The 25,342-nt window shown below is 36.6% G+C and overlaps 1 protein-coding gene across 2 annotated transcripts in view; it reads right to left on the bottom strand.

Moving 5' to 3' along the window:
- Positions 1-25,342, bottom strand: part of COG5 (component of oligomeric golgi complex 5) — a 349,622-nt gene that overhangs the window by 116,243 nt on the left and 208,037 nt on the right. For both annotated transcript variants that reach the window (XM_043965892.1, XM_043965890.1), the window contains exons 8-10: positions 7,959-8,124; positions 3,467-3,579; positions 3,261-3,338 (exon numbers count right to left, since the gene is read on the bottom strand). In XM_043965892.1, coding sequence (XP_043821827.1) covers positions 3,261-3,338; positions 3,467-3,579; positions 7,959-8,124 — 357 coding nt within the window. The remainder of the gene's footprint in view (positions 1-3,260; positions 3,339-3,466; positions 3,580-7,958; positions 8,125-25,342) is intronic.

Raw genomic sequence — 25,342 nt, 5'->3', positions numbered from 1 at the left:
AAAGAGGATGGAAAATGGTGATATCAGGATATTATGACTTCCTTGACTGCTTAAAATGGGACCAAGAGTAGTATAAGTGGAATGTTCTCTTGACAATTTTAAGAAAGCAAGATAACTGATTAATAAAAAAAGTTATGCCTTGGTCTGTCGATCATTCTTGAAACATCTAAGCATAAAGCCTAGAGAGCTCAGAACGCTATGCTATCGATTTCACTCAGCTATTATGGCATAGAAGAAGCAAGACCTATTAGGGCCCCTGTCATATAGACTGGGCTAATTTTTTCCTAACTTCTCCTAATGCCTTACCTAACGAAGATTAACTTTTCCTTAAAAATTTTTATAGGGGCGGCTAGGTGGTGCAGTGGATAGAGCACCGGCCCTGGAATCAGGAGTACCTGAGTTCAAATCCGGCCTCAGACACTTAACACTTACTAGCTGTGTGACCCTGGGCAAGTCACTTAACCCCAATTGCCTCACTTAAAAAAAAAAAGTTTTATAACTAGTGGTTCAGAGAGCTAAGGGTCCCTTTGACATAGGTGGTAGACTGTAGTAGAGCATTCCAAGCTCATACTGGTCTGATCAGCCACAGTCAGACAAGCTATAACTTGACTCCAAAACAGTGATGTCATTTTGGTCCTCTCTGAGAATGAAAGACAACCACCACCATGGTGGCCCAAAACATGAAGAGTTTAAAATTGATGCATAATCAGGACCACCATGGGAAAAGCATAGGCAGGGAAGCTGCACTAAATTCAGTGAATATTGCCTTCTTGCTAAATGTCTTTTGCATGATGTGTTTAAGTAAATATCCTTTGGTTAACTGTAAGATGGCCCATGCCTATCATATTTTGTTCCAATCCTGAAGCTGAACCAATGGACTTGATGTGGGCAGGTCTGGACAGCTGCGTAGTTTATAATATGAGACTGCTTGTTCAACAAGCTATAGCCATTCTTCCAAATCCTAAGCTTTTTTTTTTTAAAAACAAAGCAATAAAGGGTTTCATACCCAAAGCACTCATATCAGCCTTAATTAATGTAATCTTATTTAATATTATATGAAATAATGGAAAATATATTGGTAGTTAGAAAGTACATTTTTTTTTTACTCAACTGATGTTATAAGACAGAGTTTTGGATACACAAACAAAGGATCAAAGGGGATTAGATTAAGTAATGGAGAGGGCCTAAGAGGTTACCTAGTCCAATGCTCTCATTATGGATGAGGAAAATGAGGTTCAGAGATATTAAATGTCTTATCCATGGTCATACAGCTGCCAAATTTCTGAAGTGGGATCCAGTATACTACAGTACATCAATATTACCACCATGGTAGATAATTGTGGTTTTCACCTGTAAACTGGGTGGCAACTCCCTAGTATTTAGGGTTCAATGCCTTCAAGGTCTACCCACAATAGGTGGACTTTCTGTCTGGATCAGCCACCCAGTTCACTGAAGGTAAAAAGGGACTGAACATTTTCTCCCAAACAAAATCCTCTGAACAGAGAAACCTTTACCAAACAACTTAAAATCAATTATTCTGGTAATTTATATTCTAAAAAGTTTTAGAATACCTTTTTCAAACAAATCTGACATTGATTTTAAAGAAAAATAACTAATTTTTAAAGTGATTTAAGTATATTTTAGATAGGCATATATTTGGGAAGACTATATTTTAATTTAGTCATATAGATAAATTTTTTCAGACATTATTTTCATGCTTTAAAAAAACTATGATAACAATAACAGATTCAATAATTCCAATCCCAAGAGAATAATACAAAATTAATCAAATTGTTCTAAAAAGGAAAAGAAACTGTACATATGGATGGGGAAATAAAGGTATTTATATCAGGGACACTATATGGAAAGAGTAAAACTGATTAATTTGGGGTTGACTGCCAAAGCTATGAGAACAGATGGATGAAACCCTGCATGTGTAATGCTTGCTTATGAAAATGAATGCATGATATTAATTATATAAGGCATCAATAAATTTATAACAATGACTAATTCAAGCTGACAAAAGCACCTTGTTATTTCTTTAAGACAAATAAAAATCAAGAAAATGTGGATCAGTATCTCTCCTTCCAAATCATTTATTCAAAATTTATACAACTGATAAATAGGGAACCAAATGACTTAAGATAACCTGAAAAAAGAAATCTGACTGTCCAAATCCTGGAACCACAGAAATTTCTGGAAGGTGCCTTTAAAAGATTATTTAGTTTAACTCTCTTTCTTTAAAGCAAAGGTCCTCAAAGAACAAGTGATCAGTCCTAGTTCATAGAACTTAGAGATGCTAGAACCAGGAACTGAATACTATGTGGAAAAGTAAGCGGGAAAAGGAGCACTAAAACTTTCAGCATACTACCATTTTTGGTCTTCATCTTAGTCTTTTAATTACTTTAATTGTATCCAATGGGAAAACTAGATTTGCTTTAAAGAAATTCACTTTACAATAAAATTTCATCAGATATATCTATTTCACAATACAAGTGATATCTATAATCATTTAACAGACAATAAAAATGTATTTTCCTGTTGTCACATGCTGTAATAGGAGCAATATTTCTAAAGACTCTGCCTTGTAGGCTAGCTTTTCTTAAGGCCCTAATCCAAACAGGTCAGGCTAATTCTTTTTCTTAAAAGATATTTAAACTGTCCTTAAGATTGATTAGCTAAAGTGACTAGGAATCTTGGGGAACAGATGTGGCTTTCTGGTCACCAGAGTACAAAAGACATTAAGAAGCTCCAGCTTCCTCTCTGAGTTTTCTTTTTTTTTAGTGGGGCAATGAGGGTTAAATGACTTGTCCAGGGTCACACAGCTAGTAAGTGTCAAGTGTCTGTGGCTGGATTTGAACTCAGGTGCTCCTGAATCCAGGGCCAGTGCTTTATCCACTGCACCAACTAGCTGCCTCCTCTCTGAGATTTCTAAGGAGCAACTATATGCCCAACAACCAGAAGACTATATTGAGCCAAATCAACAAGATGACCTCACTGAATATCTTTGTTAAATATCCTTTTCCCCTCCTGTGTCTAAGGAAGCCTCCTTTTGTTAACTGTTAGATCCTTTAGAAAAGTTTCATTTCATTCTAATATTATATTTGAGGTACTATATTGACTATTCAGCCCTGGGTCTAAAATACATGCCCTGAAGCCACCCAAAAGAAAGGAAAAATGAAAACCATGTTGGCTCATTTTTTCCCCTACTTTTTGCATAAGTTAATGAATATATTTTCACTAAAAACAAAATAAAATACCTTAACTATTTCTTCAATGAAACAAACATGTGAAACAGGGTCTCTCTTCTTGGCTAATACTTTTTGCAAATGTTGAACCTGAAAAAGAGAGAAGGGGCGGGGTGAGTTGGGAAACAGGGAGACAGAGAATATGATTTGTTAAATAATCATCATCAGTTTTTTCCCATGGAAAACACAGAACATCAGACTTGTATGAACCTATATACCTGTCCACAGGCAGCACAGATCTGATCCATAAGTTTCTCCAAATTTGTCCAGAGGGCAGCACGGAAGGCAGCAGTGTTTCCTGGGGTTGGCATAGTGGATCGTCCAGGGCCTCCTATTAATATATTAAAAGGATGCATTGCAAGAAGATGTAATTTTCAAACTTTGTTAAACAAGTAGATAACTAACCAAAGCATATATACTTTAATAATTCAAGGATCTGTGATTTCACTAGTAAGGGCTGTCACTCCGCTGACAAAGATTTTAACTCCAGCAAAAAATTGTTTAAGCATTATTGTTGAAAATTAATGACTGAATTCTGTTGTTGCAACCTTTGGGAATTTAGGGTCACCACCACAATGAGGTACAGAATTAGGTCTTTATGTAAAATGGGAAATTATAAACCATTTGTTTTGCACCAAACCTAACTCAGGCCAGTGCAGAGATTCAGACTAGAGGTTAAGAGGCAATGAGATACTTGTGAACCATAAAATAAAAATGAAGACAGCATTAATAATAAAAATATTTAAAATACACAATTCCGTATTAGGTTCAAATAAAACATGAATTACCTCCACTTTTTCATTCAGCACAATAACTGATAATGTTAGGTCAGAAAGGTAACCCTGCAGAGCAATTGGAATTCTGTGAAAACTTCTAAAGCCCCAAGTCCCTACAGGCTTTGGGCCTTTTACACCCCAAGGGACAAGGAAGTCAAATGAATAATTCAAGCCCCAGTCTCTCTTTTCTGGGTAGACAAACAAAATCACAAGGATAGTTTCCTTAAACTCTTTAAGGGAAATCAGGACAGTGTATGTAATATTGGTAGATCTTTCCTGTCACTCATTTCAGGGGGAAAAAAAATGTCACATCGTGTTACATAACAAACAAGGAGATAAGAAAATTAAAATGGAATTATTTTAGAAACTAGAGTTACAGGCTAAAGGGAGGACCTTCTCTCAAGTAGCCACCTTAATAATCTCTCTGATTTGTACTCTTTCAGACTTTACTCTCTTTCATTTTTGTGTAGCTTTCATGAGAATCTGTATTTCTCATAGACATCAGCATGTACAAATACATTATTTTATTAGCAATTTAAGAGCGATCCAAGAAAGGAAATCTATGCTCTAACCAAATAAGAATAGGTTCAATTCAAATTTTATAGAATTAATGAGTTTTGGAAACTAATTCCAAGGTTTTGTATTGTTAAAGACATATAGATATGGAATTAAGGGATGTGGCATTGCCTTATATGCATATCACGAATCTTATTAACCGCCTTCTGTGTAAAAAAGCACAAAGTATATAAGCATAGCAGAAGGGTGTCAAAAATAACTTGGACCAAAGTTTGTGGAATGTGTTATAAAAAAAATTTGATTGTGCTAAAATATAAGAATCAAGTACAGGGTGTAATAACAGTAATAGAGGGGCAGGGTGGCACAGTGGATAAAGCACCAGCCCTGGATTCAGGAGGACCTGAGTTCAAATCCAACCTCAGACACTTAACACTTACTAGCTGTGTGACCCTAGGCAAATCACTTAACCCCAATTGCCCTGAAAAAAAAAAAACAGTAATAGAGATAGGAAAAATATTTTGAGATAGGTCTAACCTAGGCCAGTCCAGTTATTAAGGCTCAAAGGTTAAATTCAATAAGACATTTGTGGACCATAAAATACAATAAAGACAAATATACAAATGACAAAAAATTAGAAGAATGCAATTTCTAAGGTTAGAAAGGATTTAAAATGCTACTTCCCAGGGGCAGTTGGTGGCGCAGTGGATGGAGCACCGGCCTTGGAGTCAGGAGTACCCAAGTTCAGGTCTGGCCTCAGACACTTGGCGCTTGCTAGCTGTGTGACCCTGAGCAAGTCACTTAACCCCAATTGCCCCACAAAAAAAATAAATAAATAAAATAAAATAAAATAAAATAAAATAAAATAAAATAAAATAAAATGCTACTTCCCTCAACAACTATAGTCATTACAACTAGCCATGCTAGGTCAGGAAAACATTCTCCACAGGAAACAGAAACTGCAGTAAAATATTTAACACCAATTCCCACTTGGCAGGGATTTTTAAGTCTCAAGGGGTAAGGAAACCAAAAAAGCCTCCCCATTCTGATAAAGGATCAGTCCAATCTGGTTTCTGAGGCACTATGTGGGCCAAAAGAAAGAGGAAGAGAAAGTGAGAGGGTGGGGTTGCCCTTGTGAGAATATTTTTGAATTGACTGTGGCTAATTTGGGGGCTAAAGCTGACTGGGGTACTAATTCTGGGACTGTTGACTATTTGGCTATCTGACTGCATTTAATTTAATATGGGCCATTTATAAAGTTCTAGCACACTGCTCTACTCCCAAATTGATAAGCAAAATATTAATAGAAGTCTCTTAACTAAATAATCAAAGCAGAGTTTATTTATGAGATACCATTTAAAATTAAGAATACAGGGAAATAAAACGTACAACCTGACTTCTTTCCTGCGGTCTCTTTCCACTGTGTCTCCCACCTGCTGCGCTTTGAACTTTTTTAATATAATAAGGGCCTTAGCCGCCTCCGGCCTCAGGGCACATTATACTTTATTCTAACTTTCCTCTCCTTACTGCCACTGCTGAACCCCTGTGCTTCTCTCTCACCAACCTTCTGTCTGTCTGCTCCGTCAGTCTGCCCTCTGCTGCCTTTGCCGCCCCTCTAATCTTGTCTGCCTCTCTTAATCTTGTCCACTGGCCTTTCCTCCTTGCTCCTAGTCCTGCGTTACTGTTCGTCTTGTCCCCCGTGTCCTTGTCCAAACCTCTTTTCAGCCTCTCTCGCCCATCCTTGTCCGACCAAACCCCCTTGCTGTCTAACTCCCAGGTCTATATATACCTTTCTTATCTCCACTCAAATCTCGGGGCTTTTTGCGCCCCCACAGACCAAGCTAATCCGCCAGCCAGGGCTGCAGCTGGGGCTGGGGGCACGCTCAAGCATCCCGTGCCTCAGCACAGGCTATCCGGGGTCTTTCAGATAGCTCTGCTCAGATCGGAGGGAGCTGGGTGTTTTTTTTTTCCCCCCACAGCTGTCTGACCTGGCGTCTTGTACAGCCCACAGGGCTTTTTGGCTCAGCTGAAGCAGAGGGGGAGGGGAAGAGACCCTGAGGGCCTAAGGCTTTCTAATCTCAGCCTAAAGGTAGGGTCCCCAAATCAAAATTAATTTCCACACCCTCCAACTTCAGCAATGTGTGAGCATGGCAAGTTGGTCACTCTTTCTCGCTGATTGCCCAAGGGCTCTGCTCACTGCCTGATTTCTCTAAAAAGATTTCTTAGTAGACACTAGCCATTGGTGGCAAGGTGTCAAAATTTTCTAGGGGCAAAACAACTGTAGCAGAAATTGAATTGGAGGAGGATCTTATTACAAATAATAAAAATGATCTCACACCAGGGCTGGGCAAAACACTGCTATCACTCATCTTGGGGGATCAACTGGTGAATGGCTAAGTTATATAATGGAATGTTATTGTGTTGTAAGAAAAAAATGAATATGATCTTCATAGGACCTGGCACATGGTAGATGCTTGGTAGATGCTTATTGACTCTTTTACAAACACAACAACTGGGCTTGGTCTATGTCACAACCACAGACTATACCTCAGCCCTGGTAAATGTTGATAGCTTTCCCTATTACATGTTGTTGGAATCTGTTTGTAGGGGTTGGCTTTTTAGTTTAGTTTAGTTTTTGCTTTAAAATAATCCCTTCTCAGGGCAGCTAGGTGGTGCAGTGGATAGAATACTGGCCCTGGAGTCAGAAGGACCTGAGTTCAAATCTGGCCTCAGACACTTAATATTTACTAGCTGTGTGACCCTGGGTAAGTCACTTAACCCCAATTGCCTCACCAAAATAATCATCATCATTATCATCATTGTCGTCACCACCATCATCATCACCATCCCTTCTCTATTCAAGTTTATAACACTACTTTGTTCTCTGCCAATGTACTCATTCAAGTCTGGACTATAATGATTTATGTATCTATCTTTTGTCTACAGCTCGATATCTTCTTGAGGGCATGGACGATGTTTTACTGCTTTGTAAAGAGCCTTACATAGAGTAATCACTCAGTAAATGTTTGTTGAATTGAATGAAACTACCATTTTGTCAGTTCAACTACTTGATTGTATGGACAGAAAAAAATGTGTAAAAATTCTGAAACACAACTTCTCTTACTTTTAATTTTATATTAAAAATAAATCATTGGGGGGGGGGCGGCTAGGTGGCGCAGTGGATAGAGCACCGGCCCTGGAGTCAGGAGTACCTGAGTTCAAATCCGGCCTCAGACACTTACTAGCTGTGTGACCCTGGGCAAGTCACTTAACCCCCATTGCCCTGCTAAAAATAAATAAATAAATAAATTTTTAAAAATAACTAAATAAATAAATCATTAGGTTACTCTGAAGCCTAAGAATTACACATACAATTCAAAGAAACTTCTCAGATATAAACACAAAAGTGAAAAATACATACCTCTCATGGTTGTTTGGGAAGGCTGAGTCAAAACTTTGATGTCTAATGCATTATTTATGTTTTCTTCTAGAGTAGCACAATACCCATCCACTACATTGGTAATAGTATCTTTCAAAGTTCCAAGATTATGGAAAACTTGAAGTGCTGTTCCCACTTGAGTTGGATTCTTTAAAAAAAGAAAGCAAAAAGTAAAACCATTACCAATAATTTCTGAACTTTTAACTTTGAGCAGTATTTAATGCTGTTTTCTTGAGTAGCAATTTTCACATTTTTAAATTATTAAAAAGTTAAATAAACTCAATGGATCCAGAAGAAATGGATGTTTATCTTCTTTCCCACTATGCCTTTTCCCATTAATGGAGGTTAAACCTTATGCTTGGAAGAAGGGTTATAATGAGTCAGTCATAAGATCAGAGGAGATGGTAGTAACAGCTAGGAAACTGGCACAGATTATGGAAAGGCCTTCTGCAAAAAGCTGGATTTGAGTTGAGTCTTGTAAGAAGCTAGGGAAACTAAAGGTAAAAGGTGAGGTGACAGAACATTCCAGGCATAGGGAAAGCCAGTGCAAATGAATAGAGACAGGAGATGGAGGACTGTGTGCAAGGAAATGCAAACAGGCTAATGTAGCAAGGTTGGAAAGGAAAGCACAGGGTAAGACTCAAAAGGCTGGAGGGGGCTGTTATAAAAAGATTTAAATGCCAAACAGACATGTTTACATTTGATCCCAGAGGTAATAGAGAGCCACTAGAGCTTACTGAGCAGGCAGAGATGGGTTGATATTGTCAGACCTACACTTTAAAAAATAATCTTGGCATGGACTGAAGTGGGGAAGGTCAAGGCAAGGAGACCACTAGAAGGCTACTACTGTAGTCAAAACAAGGGGGTAATAAGGATCTGAACTAGGGTTCTTGTAAGAATAGAAAGAATGGGGGCAGCTAGGTAGCGCAGTGGATAGAGCACCGGCCCTGGAGTCAGGAGTACCTGAGTTCAAATTTGGCCTTAGACACTTAACACTTACTAGCTGTGTGACCCTGGGCAAGTCACTTAACCCCAATTGCCTCACTAAAAAAAAAAAAAAAAAAAAAAAAAAAAGAATAGAAAGAATGGAACATATAGGAAATATATTGGGATGGTATCAATGATAAGATGAATGATTAGACCCTTGACCCTGGAATCTGAAAAACCTGGGTTCAAGTTCAGCCACTATGTGAAATCTCTGAACCTTAGGTAACTCTCTAAGAATACAAATTATAGAAGAATCACTAATCTGCACTGGTAGTAGAAGTTTCTACACTTAGAAGTCATACTAGGGATGAAATCACAGGTGCAAACTGAAAAAAATTATATACAGACCACTGATTTTTAAATTTTTTTAAGAGTAAATTCATGCTAAATAGAAAGAAACAAAAATTTTAGAGGATTAAGAAAATTAGAAGGAAAATGAGGCCAATATGTTCAAGTTAATACATATATATCTTTTAAATATAATATATTCATCAAGTTAATTAATTAATATGAATCTATTTGGTAAATAACAAATTTATAGCCTCATAGAATTTCAGAGTTGGAAAGGGCTTCAGGACACATCTATTACAAACCAAAGAGGAATCTTCCCTCAAGATATATATACATATATATATATACACACACATATATATATATATAAAATACATAGTACTTTACAAACTCGTTTTGAGAGAAGTATTTTGTTTATTTTGTTTACTTTTTGTTTCTTACTTACATATTTGAAGTTGTCAAAAATGCTACAATATGAATTTTGAAAATGCTAAAATAAGACTTTTTTAAATTAAATATATAATGAAACACAAATCCTTTGATTTCTTACCTACTCTCTTGAACAGAAATGAGCATCTCTCTACATTTGTTATAGGATCTTAAAATAAGTTATGGGTAAGTGTTCTTGCTAATGTTTCTCCTTTAAGCTTGAGGTTTTTATTCCATTACTTAGTCCATAAACTCATACCCAGGTGCATGGTAAACAAAAGGCATGAACTTCCTAGACCATTTTGTACCTGCTTATTTTTCTGAGCCTCAGGTTCCTTATCTACCTCAGTGGATGCTGCATCTCATGTGATTTTGGTTAAAAGGAAAGGTGGCTCTCTGGGCAAACTCTGCTTAGTAAAAAACATGCTAATGAATTTTACATTTGGCACCTATCTTTGAAAAACAACTTCTTAAAAATGAGTTATCATTCTTATATGGAGATCATTAGGACTGTGTCTGTCTTTTTTTTTTTTTTACAGTTTTTTTTTTTATTTTAGTGAGGCAATTGGGGTTAAATGACTTGCCCAGGGTCACACAGCTAGTAAGTGTTAAGTGTCTGAGGCCGGATTTGAACTCAGGTACTCCTGGCTCCAGGGCCAGTGCTCTATCCACTGCGCCACCTAGCTGCCCATGTGTCTGTCTTTGAGACTGTGCATCTCCTTACAGCTGTCACAGTGACTTGAACGTGGGCAAAGCAACAACTGTGGTTACATTGCTTCACCATCATTCAATTAATATTTATTAAACACCTTCTAGGTGCTGTGGAGATATGGAGATGAGTAAAGATAGTCCTCTGTCCTTAAGTGTCTGCTGTCACTTTCAATATTATTTCTTTTCTTTCTTTTATAATTTTTATTTTAAAACTTTTACTTGTCTTATTTTTACACTGTAACCTTTTTTTGTTTTAAGAAAATTAATCTTTCCCTCTCACTAAGCCTTTCCTTGAGCAAATACTCAAACCCCATCCCTATCCCCATTTTCAAATAGTAAAACCCTTGATACATAGTTGCATAGTTCAGGAAAACAAATTTCCATATTCTTCAGGTATGAAAATGTGTTTTTTTTTCTGGCTTGTAAATTCATCACCTTTTAGTCAGGAGGTGAATATTTCATTTTTATTCTTTTGGACCCATGGCTTATCTTTGCACTGATCCCAGTTATAAAATCTTTCAAAATTGTTTTTCTCTATAATATTATCATTGTATACATTCTAGTTTTGCTCACATCAGTTAGCTACATCTGCTACATTAGTTTCCTTTGAAACTGTCCATTGTATAATTTACATAGCACAATATATTGTAATTGAATTATATTCACTTACCACAATATGTTTAACTATTCCCCAATAGGAGGAAATCCCCTTAATTTCCAATTTGGGGCTACCACAAAAAATGTTGTTATTAATATTTTATACATATATGTTCTTTTCCCCTTTTCCTTGGGATTTTAGAACTGCAAAAAGCATAACTTTTTTTTTTTTTTGGAGATCTGGCAGAGTTTACATTAGTCTTATAATAGGACATTGACACTTTTCTTAAATTTCTAAAACAGTAAGGACTCCAATAAAATAAAGTGTGTTGGGGCAGCTAGATGGCGCAGTGGATAAAGCACCGGCCCTGGATTCAGGAGTACCTGAGTTCAAATCTGGCCTCAGACACTTAACACTCACTAGCTGTGTGACCCTGGGCAAGTCACTTAACCCCAAATGCCTCACCAAAAAAAAAATAATAATAATAAAGTGTGTTAAGGAGGTAAATGAACAGCAATTTATAAAAACTACAGCCTAATATATGAACATGTATTGCCTGGCTCAATAACTTTAAACTCTGTCTTTCATTTGTAATGGCCTGTTCTTAGAAACATACAGTTAATAAATTGATACTGCATTTATTTTAAAATAATATCCTAAAGTTTAAAATATTGCTTCTAAAACATTTCTGCTATTTAAAAAGAAAGAAAAAATTATAGCACGTGCACAATAGAATCAAATTAATAAAATAGCAGGAAACATATGGTTGGGAGATAACAATATCTGTTTGTGAATGATTTTTTAAAAGCTCAAACTCAAACCATATGGGTATTGTTTCAAATTCATAAACTATTCTTGGTGATGCCAATTACTTTGACCTGGTTATAAAAGAATTTAAGTCTAGTGCACACTGTGAACACATAACTACCCAACAAAGATAAAAGGAAATAAACACACTCTTTTTTTAAGTTACAAATTTAATATAGTAGACTTTTAAGTAAAATGCTATATCTTGAAACACATCATCAAATTTCTTTGAAAGCTCATGCTTTGTTTAAGCATTTTCATAGGACACTTTCATCTCACAAAACCAAAAATGTACAGTTCTTAAATTCTATCCTTTCTCCAAATTATGAAAAGCTCTCAAATATAACTTCTATCTCTGACAGATATGTTCTGTAATGTCAGTCAAATAATGTTTTTCTTCTTTTAACTGGAAAAGGTTTCATTTAATCAATATTAAAATCTGACTCTTAAAATCTCTGACTTCATTTAAGACAATCTAAGAATCACCTTCTCTAAGAGGTCTTTCCTGCCCCTCCTGCCCTGCCTCCCCAGGACAGCAGTTAGTGTTATCCCCTTTAAGACTGTTTTATGAACTTTGCATTTATCTTAAATGTTCTGATTCAAGGAATGTGTCTCAGAGGCAGCTAGCTAGCATAATGCAGAGCTCTATCTCGTCTTGGAGTCAAAAAGGCCTGAATTCAAACGTGGACTCAGGCAGACACTTAATAGATGTGTGACAACAGAATCGGGATGCAAAATGATCAACAGTTTAGAACAAAAGATCAAATCTAGGAAGACTTTTTTTTTTAATTGAGGCAATTGGGGTTAAGTGACTTGCCCAAAGTCACACAGCTAGTAAGTGTTAAGTGTCTGAGTCCGGATTTGAACTTAGGTACTCCTGACTCCAGGGCCAGTGCTCTATCCACTGTGCCACCTAGCTGCCCCAGAAGACTTTTAATAGTGATAAAGTATTAAACCTGTGTTGAAAAAATTAATCATGTAAGTCCAGGATGGCAGAAAATAAATGGGGGTGGCACCTAGTAGCACAGTAGATAAAGTACTGGCCCTGGATTCAAGAGGACCTGAGTTCAAATCCGACCTCAGACACTTGACACTTACTAGCTGTGGGACCCTAGGCAAGTCACTTAACCCTCACTGCCCCGCAAAAAAAAGAAACAAAAATGAAATAATGGTATTTCTTATGAAATGTGACATAAGAACCTAAGAAGCTAACGTAACTTGGGGCTAAATTATTAGAAAAACATTGTCTTGAAGAAAGGAAGTAGTATTCTCAACTAACTTTGTCCTGATTTACCTACAACCAGAAGACTATGTTCAGTTCTGGGTAGAAATCATATTTTAGAAAGGATGTTGACAAATTGAAGTACTCCCAAAGATAAGTAAACAGGATGGCAAGGTCAATGGGAAATAGGTCAATTGCTCATATTTACACGGCATTTTTAGTTAAAAAATCACTTACCAGTGACAATGACATTTACATAGGGACTTAAGGCATACAAAGTGTTCATCTGATTCTATGAAGTGGACATTATAGACATTATCTATTACCCCCACTTTCATATAAGGAGAGAGGCAGCATGGTATAGTGGATAGGGGAAAAAGGGCTGGAATTCTACTCTTCCTTCAGATACTTGCTGGCTGTATAACCCCAGGCAATTCACTTAACCTTTCTGTGTCTCTCAGTTCCCTCATCTGGAAAATGATGGAGTTGGGGGTCCTTGGCCCCTTATGTCCCTTTCAGCTCAAAGTCTATGATGCTATGACACTAAGTAACATTATCCAAGGCCAATCAATCAATAAGCATTTATTAAGAATCTATTATATGCTTCACTATGCTAGATGCTGCACACAAAGGTAATATGCCCATGTACTTAGTATATATAAAACTGAGCATATAGAGACACAACATAACTTCAAAAGAGAAAGCAACGGTAGCCGGGTATTGGGATGAGTTTGGGGAGAGGAAGCAGGAAAGGCCTCATTCAAAGAGTAATGCTTAAATGGAATATGGAATAAAATCAGGAATTCCAAGAGGTGCAGGGAAGAGGGACATATTCCAGGCAAGGCAGAGGAGAGAGACAGAATCACTAATGCAAAAGTCCAGAGAGGGGAGATGGACTGTCACCTGTGAGGAAGAGCAAGAAGGCAAGTATAGCTGATATTTAAAGTGGATGGGAATAATATATAAAGGGGATAGGAAGGCAGTATAGGGTGAGGTTTTGACGTGGTCTAAATACTAGTAAGTATAGGGAGTAGGATTGGAACCTAAATCTTCCTAAGATAAAATTCAACACTCTTTGCAACAGAACACAATGCCCCCTCCCTCCTCTCTCTCTCTCCCTCTCTGCCTCCCTCTCTCCCTCTCTGCCTCTCTCTCTCTGCCTCTCTCTCTCTCTCTCTCTCTCTCTCTCTCTCTCTCTCTCTCTCTCTCTCTCTCTCTCTCTCTCAACTTAAGACTCAGAGAGGTTGGACATTTTATCCAGGCACATGAAGTATTTAAGATGTTATTTAAACTTAGTATGTTTGATTCTAAATTAAGTGGTCCTTCTCCTAAACCACTATAATATCATGAGAAGTGTTTGAAGGAACTGGAGATGTTTAATTCTAAAAAGAAAAGGTTTAGCAAGAACATACTAGTTGTCTTTAAACAGTCAAAGGAATGGAAACATCTAACATGATTTCAGTGATCTACTACATGTCTGTTGTCCAAGGATAAGCCTTGCTAACTTTAGAGAGGCTAGAAAGCAAGGGTTCTTAATTTTTTTTTTCTATCATGGACTCCTTTAACAGTCTGGCCCATCACCTCCTTCTCAGAATGTTTTTAAATAAAATATATATGACTATAAAAGAAACCAATTATATTGAAAGAGAGTTATCAAAAATATTTTAAGTTCATGGACCCATGGTTAAGAAGCTCTACTACAAAGAAATTAATTTTTTTGGATTACATTAATTCTCAGAAGATGATCTATCACTGTGGAGAACCTAAAACTTGAACTTGGGAAGTTCTTAGCTGTAGTGGGTTAAGCCACTTGGGTATCCCCACTAAGCCTGGCACCAAAATGATAATCTCCCTGGGACTGGGGAGCTACCAGGCTACCTAAAGAGAGATAAACTAGCCCATGCAGAAACAGAAACAGAACAGTAAGTCCTATACTGATCAATGAAAAGTTGGGCTCAGGATTTCCCTCTGCTCTTCCAGTATGCACAAAGTAGAGAGATATAGTCTCTCTCTCTTTTTTTTTTTTTTTTGGTGCGGCAATGGGGGTTAAGTGACTTGCCCAGGGTCACACAGCTAGTAAGTGTCAAGTGTCCAAGGCCCCGAGGCCGGATTTGATCTCAGGTACTCCTGAATCCAGGGCCGGTGCTTTATCCACTGTGTCACCTAGCTGCTCCGAGAGATCTAGTCTCAAAAAAAGGGAGAAAAAGGGGTGGTTGGCTATCTACTAAGTAACTGAGGTTTATGATCTCCATTAGTGGAAACCCACTCATTCACACCCATATGACAGATCTTTTTTTTTTTTCCTTTCTTTTTTTTTCCAGGACAATGAGGGTTAAGTGACTTGCCCAGGGTCACACAGCTAGTGTCAAGTGTCTGAGGCCAGATTTGAACTCAGGTCCTCCTGAATCCAGGGCCAGTGCTTTATCCACTGCACCACCTAGCTGCCCCAGATCTTTTCGGTATAAGCAAAAAAATTCTTAATTAAGACTTTCTCAAAGTAGAACAAAATGTCTGAGAAGGCGCTAAATTTTCCAGCAATCCAAATCTTAAAATGTAGACCAGACCAGATTATGAATGAGATTATTGTTCAGATACAGCATGTTAGACTAGATGACCTCTGACATCCTTTCCAATTTTGAATTCTGAGATTCTATAATTGCTGGTTGAAGTTTTGCCCTTCCTAACAACTTATTTACGGATGTCAAATTCCGTATCTGTAAAAATGAGGACACTGAATTAAATTACATGTAACGTACCTTCCAACTCTAAGATTCTGTTTATATGATTTACTGAAAAGACATTATGGACTTTACCTATGTTTTTAGAAGTGTTCTGCTTATATATGGTGTAAAACCATTGAATTATGCAACTAGTAACTAAATTTACCACTACCATAAAGGTAGTGACTGTCTTTGCAAACTTCATTTCTCAGATCAATTTGCTGTCTAAAAGCCAGGAGCTACTTATACAGAGTACACCATAGAGAAATTATTTAAAAAAAAAAAAAAAGGAATGAATTTATAGTCAGAGGTCAGGGGTTCAAATCCTGACTTTGGCCCTTATTACCTCTACTACAAAGAACGGCATATTTCTGGCTCTCTGGATAGGTGAAGTCCTTGAAAAAGTTGTATTTAAATTTGCTAATCCCTGCTTCCATCCCTTATTCTGACAAAACTGCTCAAAGTCAGCAAACAATCAATTCCTTGCCTCCTTTACCTTTCCCTCTCAGAACTTGAATTTCAGCATGTTTAAATCAGTTTTAGAAGACATAAACAACTCTCAACAAAAAGCCCTTCTTTCACGTTGCAGACAGCCTTCCATATGTACTAAGCGATAATTCATTGACTGCTTTACCCCTCTCTTAGACTTGTCAGTTTCCCACCACTTCATTGTTTTTATCTCACCTTCTTCCCTCTTTCAGGGACCCAGGGCCTTCACGTTGTTCTCTAACAGCCCAGTATCCATCACAATGTTTCTCCCAGGCCAAGTCCTGTGCTTTAGACATCCTCTACTTTCTCCTAGTAACACCTTAAATTTGTAGGTTTAATGAATCCATGATTGCACATCAGTGTCAGCACTCTTTCTTTTCATCGAGGCATCCTTGGCTCCTCATCCTGATTAAAACTCATCCATGTCTCTCCACAAACCCTCCAACAGAGAGTCATCCAATCTGATAGAAACCTTCAGGTTTAGAGTACTGTAATAAGGAGGACATCCAATCATGTTCTCCCATTCTTACTATGTGACTGGCATGTGTCCCTTTTCAGTCACATATAGCCTCACTAAGATCTTTTATGTCATGATTTTATATATTGTTTTATTTTATCATGGCAATTGCTTTGCTTAGTGGAGAAAATAGGTATCATCCATATTTTATAAAAATGGAACATGAGGAACACAGAGTACAAAGTTACAGCTTGTTTATTAGTAACTGAGCTAGAATGAGAACGCGGGTCTTTTGACTTCTAGCTGTTCTCTCACGGGGTTATAATGTTACTACTTAACTTCAAGAGGACAACTTTTAAAAGATACCTTTCCTGGCAAAAGAAAAAAGAACCAGAAAGCATAAACTTTGTGCTAAACCTAGATACTTGAAAGTATGTCTATCAAAAAATATTTTTAATGTGTAACAGAATACATTTGTGTTGGCGCTTCTACTCAAAATGGATAAATGACCTCAATAAAAAAAAATTTTGAAAATCTAGAAAAAAACCAGTTTTAGGTACTTTTCACAGCAATGGCTAGGGGAAAGCATTAATTCAATGAATTGAACTTATTCAATGAACTAATTCAATTCAATGTATTGATCAATCAATGAATTAATCAACAAACATGCATTAAGCACTATGTACTAGGTATCATGCTAAGCAATGAGAAAATGGTCCCTGCCCACTAGGGGCTTACACTCTAACAAGAGAAACAAATAAAGTATATATAAAATGAATGCAAGGTAGTTTGGGGGTAAGCAGGGCAATAGTAAATGGGGGGATTAGGAAGTACTTTATGTAGAAGAAGATATACTGATAACTAATATTTATACAGCACTTTAAGACTTGCAAAGTGCCTTATATATGTTAACTGATTTGATCCTCACAACAATCCTGTAACATGTAGGTACCAACTATTTTCTCCATTTTACAAATGAGGAAATTGAGGCAGAGGTTAGGTGACTTGTAGAAGGTCACATAGTTCATGTCTGAGGCTAAATGTCTAGTAGTCTATCTACTGTACTATATAAGATACCTGAAGGTGGTGTTTGAGCTAAATTTTGAAGAAAATTAAAGATTCTAAGGGGCAGAGAGAAAAAGAAACTATAGCACATGAATGATGTATTGGCTAATTTTGCAAGACTGATTTTTATTTCTTTTAGCAGAAGGGAAAGGGGTGTATTCAGAAATGACTATGATACAAAGACAAAAGATGTAACTACAAATAAGATTTTAAAAATCAGTAATTCTAATTCTAAATGTTTGCCAACTGATTTCATGCAAATCACTTGATTTCTCTACTTAAGTGAAAATTCAATTTCATATAAATGTGAAATGGGTATAGGTATAATATAGCACAGAAATCATTATTGCGTATATAATCATTTTAATATAACTGTAAGTCATATTTCTGGCTCTAAAATATTAGATTATAAAGCAAAAGCAAAAATCTCTACAGTACCCAGTTGTCTTTCCCCAATCCTCACTGCCCCTCCTTTTCAGTCTTTCTCAAGTAATGCTTTAGAGAAAAAGAAGTCATAAGAATACAGCCAGTGATAGAAAGTAAAGAAGCATAGGTTCCTAAGAGCTCCAAAATGTTTGCCAGAATACTCAGTAACGATGTCAACAAAGCAACAGATGGCAGAGAGCTAATGGAAAAGAGATATATCTGAAACTGTGAGAAAGAATATTATGAGACTATCAAGCAATATTCTGGAGCTTACCAAGCTTAAGGCTACCATTTGACAACCATTAAAAATAAATTCACTTTTAAAGTCATAAAGATAGCTTTATATCAAAGCTATAGAAGAGATTTTTATGAGGTTTATGTAATTCAGTTTAGAGATGTAGAAAAAAGCTTCATGTAAACAAAACACAAAATGATATACATGTACATAGAAGGTTAAAATAGTGAAATCCAGTGCAAATTAAACTCCTTTATGTATGAAGACAATTAAAACGGCACTTAAAATAAGGAAAACATACTATTCATTCCCCTGAAATCTAAAAAAAAGCACAACTAAATATTTTTATTTTGTATTACATAAAAAGAAAAAAGAAAATAATAATAGAGAAGACTATGAAGACTTCTACTTCAAAATTATGGGAGCTGTTCTGACTTGACACTATGGATCAAGCAATCACCAAGTATTTATTAAATACCTATATGTGCCAGATGTTTTACTAGGTGCTAGGGCTACAAAGACAAAAAAGCAAATAGTCACTATCCTTAAAATGCTTATGCTTTATTTGGGGCAACAGAATGCATGGATGTAAACACAAACAGACACAATGTATTTCTTTTAGATGGGGGAAGGGAGGAAGCATCAATAGCTAGAAAGACCAGAAGCAGTCTTATATGAAGAAGGTGTTTTTTGAGCTAAGTTTTAAGAAAATCTGTATATTATGCAGAAAAAGAATAACCGCTGGAGTTTGACATATATTGGAAATATGAACAGGGGCAAATCTCTAAACCTCTCAGTATCTCAGACAATTCTCTAGGACTATAAAATGCAAATGGTGGCAGTTCAGCATTTCATAGAGGAGTTTCTTTACCCTACACCAATAGAAATCACAGGTCTTAATCCAAACCTACCCTTCTCCAGTCTCTAACCACCACCATCAGAAAAAAGGAAAGGAAAAAATGGTGTAAGTTACTGACTCTCTCCAGCATGTCATTTACTTTGACTAGAAATGTTTTTGTGAATATTTTTAAAAGCAAGTAATTCATCAGTGAATATTCTTAGGAGTACAAAATTCCTTCAAAAGCCAATCAGTACAACATTCTAAAAATTGTCAAAAATATTTTAAAAAGTAATATAAATGGGGGCAGCTAGATGGCGCAGTGGATGGAGCACTGGCCTTGGAGTCAGGAGTACCTGAGTTCAAATCCGGCCTCAGACACTTAATACTTACTAGCTGTGTGACCCTGGGCAAGTCACTTAACCCCAATTGCCTCACTAAAACAAACAAACAAACAAACAAAAACAAACAAAAAAAAGTAATATAAATGAATAATAGAGCTAAAGGGATCCTAAGGGATTATTTAAGCCAACTCCCTCATTACACAGTTGGAGAAAAAGAAACCAGGAAAGATCAAGTAATTTACCCAAATTTACCCGAAGTTGTATAGCTAGTTACTAGAGGAAGTGAACAGGAAGAATAGAGTGATCTGGATTGCTTTTGAGAAACTGTATAGTTCTTTCAATAATCCCAAGATGATCCTGTGAGCAAACCCCCTCTCTTTTCTAAACAGAAATATTCTCCTGGTTATGGGTGCAAATTCTGAAACACTGTAATAATCCCTGAAGAATTAAAGTTGCAGGCGACTCACAGGGCAATGGAAAGATGTGCACAAAGACAACCACTATTTGTAATAAATAAGAAGTGAATAAAGGAAATCATCAAGGAAATATGGAATTGGTAACGAGAGGCTGATAATGTAGCAAGAGCAACATATATGTGATGACAAAACCAGGTAACTGTTTTCTAAAGAAGATAAAAAGATCTAGAAGAATGTGAATACATACCGATATTGGGTGGATACTTTGCAAGAACTACAATGGAATATGGGCTACTGCCCAATAGAGAAATTATGAATGGTTTATGAACTTCACTTATGAAGAGAACACCTATACGGACCAACATTCAAAAGCTAAAGAAGCTAATTTTCAGGCAAATTTAAACAACAAAAAACCCATGCTATCTTATGCATATAAGGAAGAACTTTCTCCTAGGATCCCATTTTATATAAAGAAGCTTTCTAAATTACAAACAAGAGGCATATTGTATGCCAAAATATTTAAAATCACTTCATGCTTCAGGAGTATCAATGTTACTATGGCCTGTCTGCTATCAGGAATTCTAGGGAGGTACTTATTCTTGAGCAGATTATTAAGTGACACCAGAAAAACAGAAAGTCAGATCTTCAACCTGATTTAAAAGGAAGAATTATATTAGTTCCCCTGCTAATGATTCATAGCTTACCAGGAAGATTTTTGATTCAGTAACATGCAGCCCACTAATGCTTGATATGTATTTCTCAGCTCACCTAATCTGATTATTTCAGAACCTGTTAACAATCAACAGTCAACAGTGCATAACACAAATGGAATTAAGAGACTGAAAAGAGCATTTAACAGCACAGTATGATCTTATCAACCAAGAATCAACTTTATTCTAGTCTTTATTTGGGAGAGAGTTAAAAGTAGGATGGTACTTACTGGAGTTCTTGAGGGGTGGGGGGAAGGAAAAGGAGAAAGGAGCCTCAGAGAAACAAAGAGAAGAGGTCAAAAGAAAAATAGTAAATGAGAGGACTTGTTGAGAGAAATGTAGAGGCAAGGCAAATGAATAGCAGTTGGTAGAGAAGAAAGAGGCAATACAGAGAATGGAGAGATACTGAAAGAGAAAGAGGGTAGGGTAGAAGGGCATTAAGAAGGACAAGTAAAAAGAAAATAAGAGAATAGAGCATAAATTAAGATTTCATTACAAACTAAATCTGAAGAAAAATTTCTTTGAACATAATCCCAATAGCATTAGGTATTAAATGAAAACTGGTTTCTTTCAAGTCCCAACTAAATCCTACTTTCTAAAGAAGACTTCAATTCCTCTTAATTCCAGTGCTTTCTTTCTCTCTTTAAATTATTTCTCACTTTTCTTGTGTATAGTTTGTTTGCATAAATTTGTTTGCTTGTGGAGGGCAGGGACTGTCTTTTTCTTCTTTTTTGTATCCCCAGCACTTAGTACCATGCCAGCACATAGCAGGAACTTAATACATGTTTATTGACAGGAACAGATAAAATCACAGAAAAAAAAAAAAAACAGTTATCAGGAAACATCGTATGGGTTAATATTTCAAGCTTCCTCAAAATTGTGTTCATTACTGAATTAATATGCTCTATAATCAGTCAACGGCTTAACTTTCCAAACTTATTTCTTAATATTTCCCTACTCTCATTATAGAATGTGAATTCCTTGAAGGCAGAAACTTTTGCCTTTCTTTGTATCCTTTAAAGTTAGCTTAGTACTTGTAGCAATAAGTGCTTATAAAATGACTGACTACAACTTACAGGGAAAAAATAAAAGTTACCTTGTAGTCTAAAATGTAGTTTGCAAATCTTGTGATAATTAACATCTATTTTAACGTAATTGGTTTGGGATAAAAATTTTACATTAAAAAAGCATATTAATTAAATTATAGGGTAATACAACATATTCATTCAAACGTGCGTGCTGCATTTATGGTACCAATGGCATGCCTTCTTAGTTTAATATGTAAAAACTATCTCTACTTTTCTATTTATCTAACCTCTCTCGTTACCTCCATTCTCCCATCTCCAACTGTCTACTTAGTATCTTGAACTGGCCATCCTATAGACATTGTACAATATTATATTTTTCCTAAAACCCTCTTCCTGACCTTCTATCACTGTCAAGGGTACCACCATCCTCCCAGTCACCCAGGTTTACCTGAGACACTGTACTCTTTCCCCCTATATCCAATCAATTGCTAAGGCTTGTTGAATCTACCTTAACAAGATCTCTCATATATACCCACTGGTACACTGCCACCACCCTGGCAGTTCATCATCACCTCACACTTGGACTCTTGCAATAGCCTGCTGGTTAGTTCCCCTGCCTCAAGTCTCTCCCCTTTCCAATCCATCATTTCTCAGCTATCAAAGTGATCTTCCTATAGCTCAGGTCTTACCAGGTCATATCCCTTATTCAATAAATTCCAGTGGCTTCCCATTACCACCAAGATCAAATATAAAGTCTTTTGTTTTTCATTTAAAGCCATTCATAACCTGGTCCAGTCCTATATTTCCAGTCATCTTAGACCTTATTTCCCTTGTCTCAGTTGAAATCTCACTTTTTCTAAGAAGTTTTTCTTGATCCCCCTTAATGCTAGTGCTTTCCTTCTGAAATAATCCCTAATTTCCCCCATTATTTATCTTGTTTATACATAGTATGTTGTCTTCCCGATTTGATTTGTGAGCTCCTTGAGAGCAGGGATTGTTTTTGCTTTTCTTTGTATTCCCAGAGCTTAGCACAACATCCCCCACACAGTAAATATTTGGAAAACACCTGTTGAACTTGACTATTCATAGTAGCGTGCTTGTCACATCTTTTCTACTAAAAAAAAAAAAAAAGGCTCTCATTAATGTAGATTAATTTCCTTCTTTCCCATACCCCCATATTCTTTGTCAAGATTTTGTTTTGATGCTATAAAAGGAGACAACACCATTTTGGAGGAGGGTGCAAAATGGAGTACTTAGGTGTGGTAGTCTTTTTATATAGTAGCATTAACCAAAACAGATACTTCAGTAGATGTTTTCATGATTGTTAATATACCTTCCACTAATCCAGGCTGCAATCTATTCTAAGTGTTCTCGTCTTGGGTAATTCTTATCAACATATTTCATAAACTGTCCATAGTGAAACTATCCAAGATGTCTTCCCTGGATCCTTTTAATGTTGCACAGATAATAATCCATCTAGTATCCTGAACTCTCCCTATGTGATTGGCCTCCCTCTTTTCCCAGGCATATACATCTTAGATAGCATCTTTTCATTCACATCTCCTGGAAAAATCAACTATAACACTGCGGCTTTTTCTTTCATTCCTTCTGAATCTACTAATTATTTTGAGATCATGGTATTCCCAAAACTACAACCAGATGGCATCACCAGAAGAATATTTATGGTAATAAGATGGGCAGCAGCAGTGAGTAGTTTGGAATTATTAAAAAGTTCTATTCAATTTCCCAAATTACAAAATTCACTCTCCTCCTCTTACTCCATCATGGGCTCAGCTAAATGTCCACAAGCATGCAGTAGCTTTTCAAAGAAATATATACTGATCCAGACATTCTTCCAGATTTGAGCTTATTCATGGCCCTGTCATAACTTCATACAGTAAACGGAGCACTAAAATGAGACCATGAGATGCTCATCCAACTATATATCATAATTGGGGTAATGTGCATTTCAATCTACTTTTGTTTTTACACTGAATGTCTAGGCCAATTTTTCTGTTTGAATAATCATGAATCTCACTCTTTTGGAGCCTTATAAAATCAGCACATCATCTGCGAACGAATATATCTAGAGATCCTCACAACTGACAGCAATCCCTTCTTGTATTTTATTCTGTTCAGGATGCCCTGCAACTATTGAACATCTTTGAAGAGCAATTGTCTTCCTATATTCCTATTCATATGCAACAGGAAACTAAGCAGAATCATTTCTCTGTTTACATGTCATAGAATATTGTATGATTTTAGTATATACATTGAAAACTTGTTAAAGAAATTAAGGGATGCATGTTTTTTCAGTAGTACTTTTTTCCAAAATCCAAGAAGGACAGGCACAGCAGGATTTTTATTTGCTATTCTCATCTGTTGGTTTACCACAAGAATGTATTTCACTTTAGAAAATTATGTGAAAGCCTGTTGTTCTCTGCTCCTTGCTCTCTTTGATGCATATACCCATATTCTCTTTAATTTATTACAGAGATTAGGAAATATGCTGATAACTTTTTTATCATATTTTAGATACTAATATTAACTTAAAATTGATTACAAGGGAGTCTCTAAAAGTGTCTCCTTCAATAAAATGTTGTTTTAGCCACCTGATCTTATCTTATTCAGTGTGGCAGTGACATCCTCAGAAACTAAGGTGGTAGAGTATAAATTACATTCTGCCTTAAAAACCAGTCACTTTGGGCAGGTGGGGCTCTATAGCCTTGAAAGGCAACCGGCCTAGAGGAAGGAAACCCTGATTTTAAACCTCTGCTGCCTTGAGGCTATACCCATGTATGGGAAAGGCTTCGGAGTTAACCCCGAGGAAAAATCAGGAGTCGAGTCCCTTAGGCAGTTGGATGTTGGACATCACATCCCTCTGGCAACTCCTGCAGCGGCACTGGTGCCAAACTGTATTGGCTCTGCCTCTCCTTTGGATCCACCAATGTTGCAGAGAGTGAAAACCTGCTGCATGGGCAACAGCTTGTTTTCCATATTGATCCGGCCAGGCCATCACCCTGGAGAGGACACTCCAGCTACTCCTTATGGGGAACTTCTTTTTTTTTTTTTAATAAACTGAGGCAAGTGGGGTTAAGTGACTTGCCCAGGGTCACACAGCCACTTAGTTACTGCCACTTAGTAGGTATTAACACATGCTTGTTGATTTCTTCATTCATAGATAAACAGGATCACCAGAAGAATATCAACATTTTTAAAAAGGGTTATTAATCCTTGGATAGAATAATGTCCTTGACATTGTGACAGTCATAATCACTCAAATGAGTTTAGCCTAACCAATCACATGGGAAAAAAGTCAAGTGGATGAAGAGGCCTACTACTACTAGAGTATAAATGTGGTCATTTCACTATCATCTCTGATTAGAACCAATCTTCAAAGAAATGCTGGCAGATCTCTTCTGCTCCATGTCAATTTATCAACCTCACTGCACTGCAGCTTTACCTAAGAATGTTCTTGCTGTGATTTGGATGAGTTTCATCTTGGGCCAAACTTCCTATAGGCTTTTCTTTTTAAATATTTTATTGACATGTTTTTCTTCTCTTGAATCACCATTACTTCCCAACCACCTGGT

Source organism: Dromiciops gliroides, chromosome 5, assembly GCF_019393635.1.
Source record: "Dromiciops gliroides isolate mDroGli1 chromosome 5, mDroGli1.pri, whole genome shotgun sequence".
In the NCBI taxonomy this organism is placed as follows: Eukaryota; Metazoa; Chordata; class Mammalia; order Microbiotheria; family Microbiotheriidae; genus Dromiciops; species Dromiciops gliroides.
The sequence above is the reverse complement of the archived record's forward strand: the minus strand, read 5'-3'. Positions and strand labels throughout refer to the sequence as shown.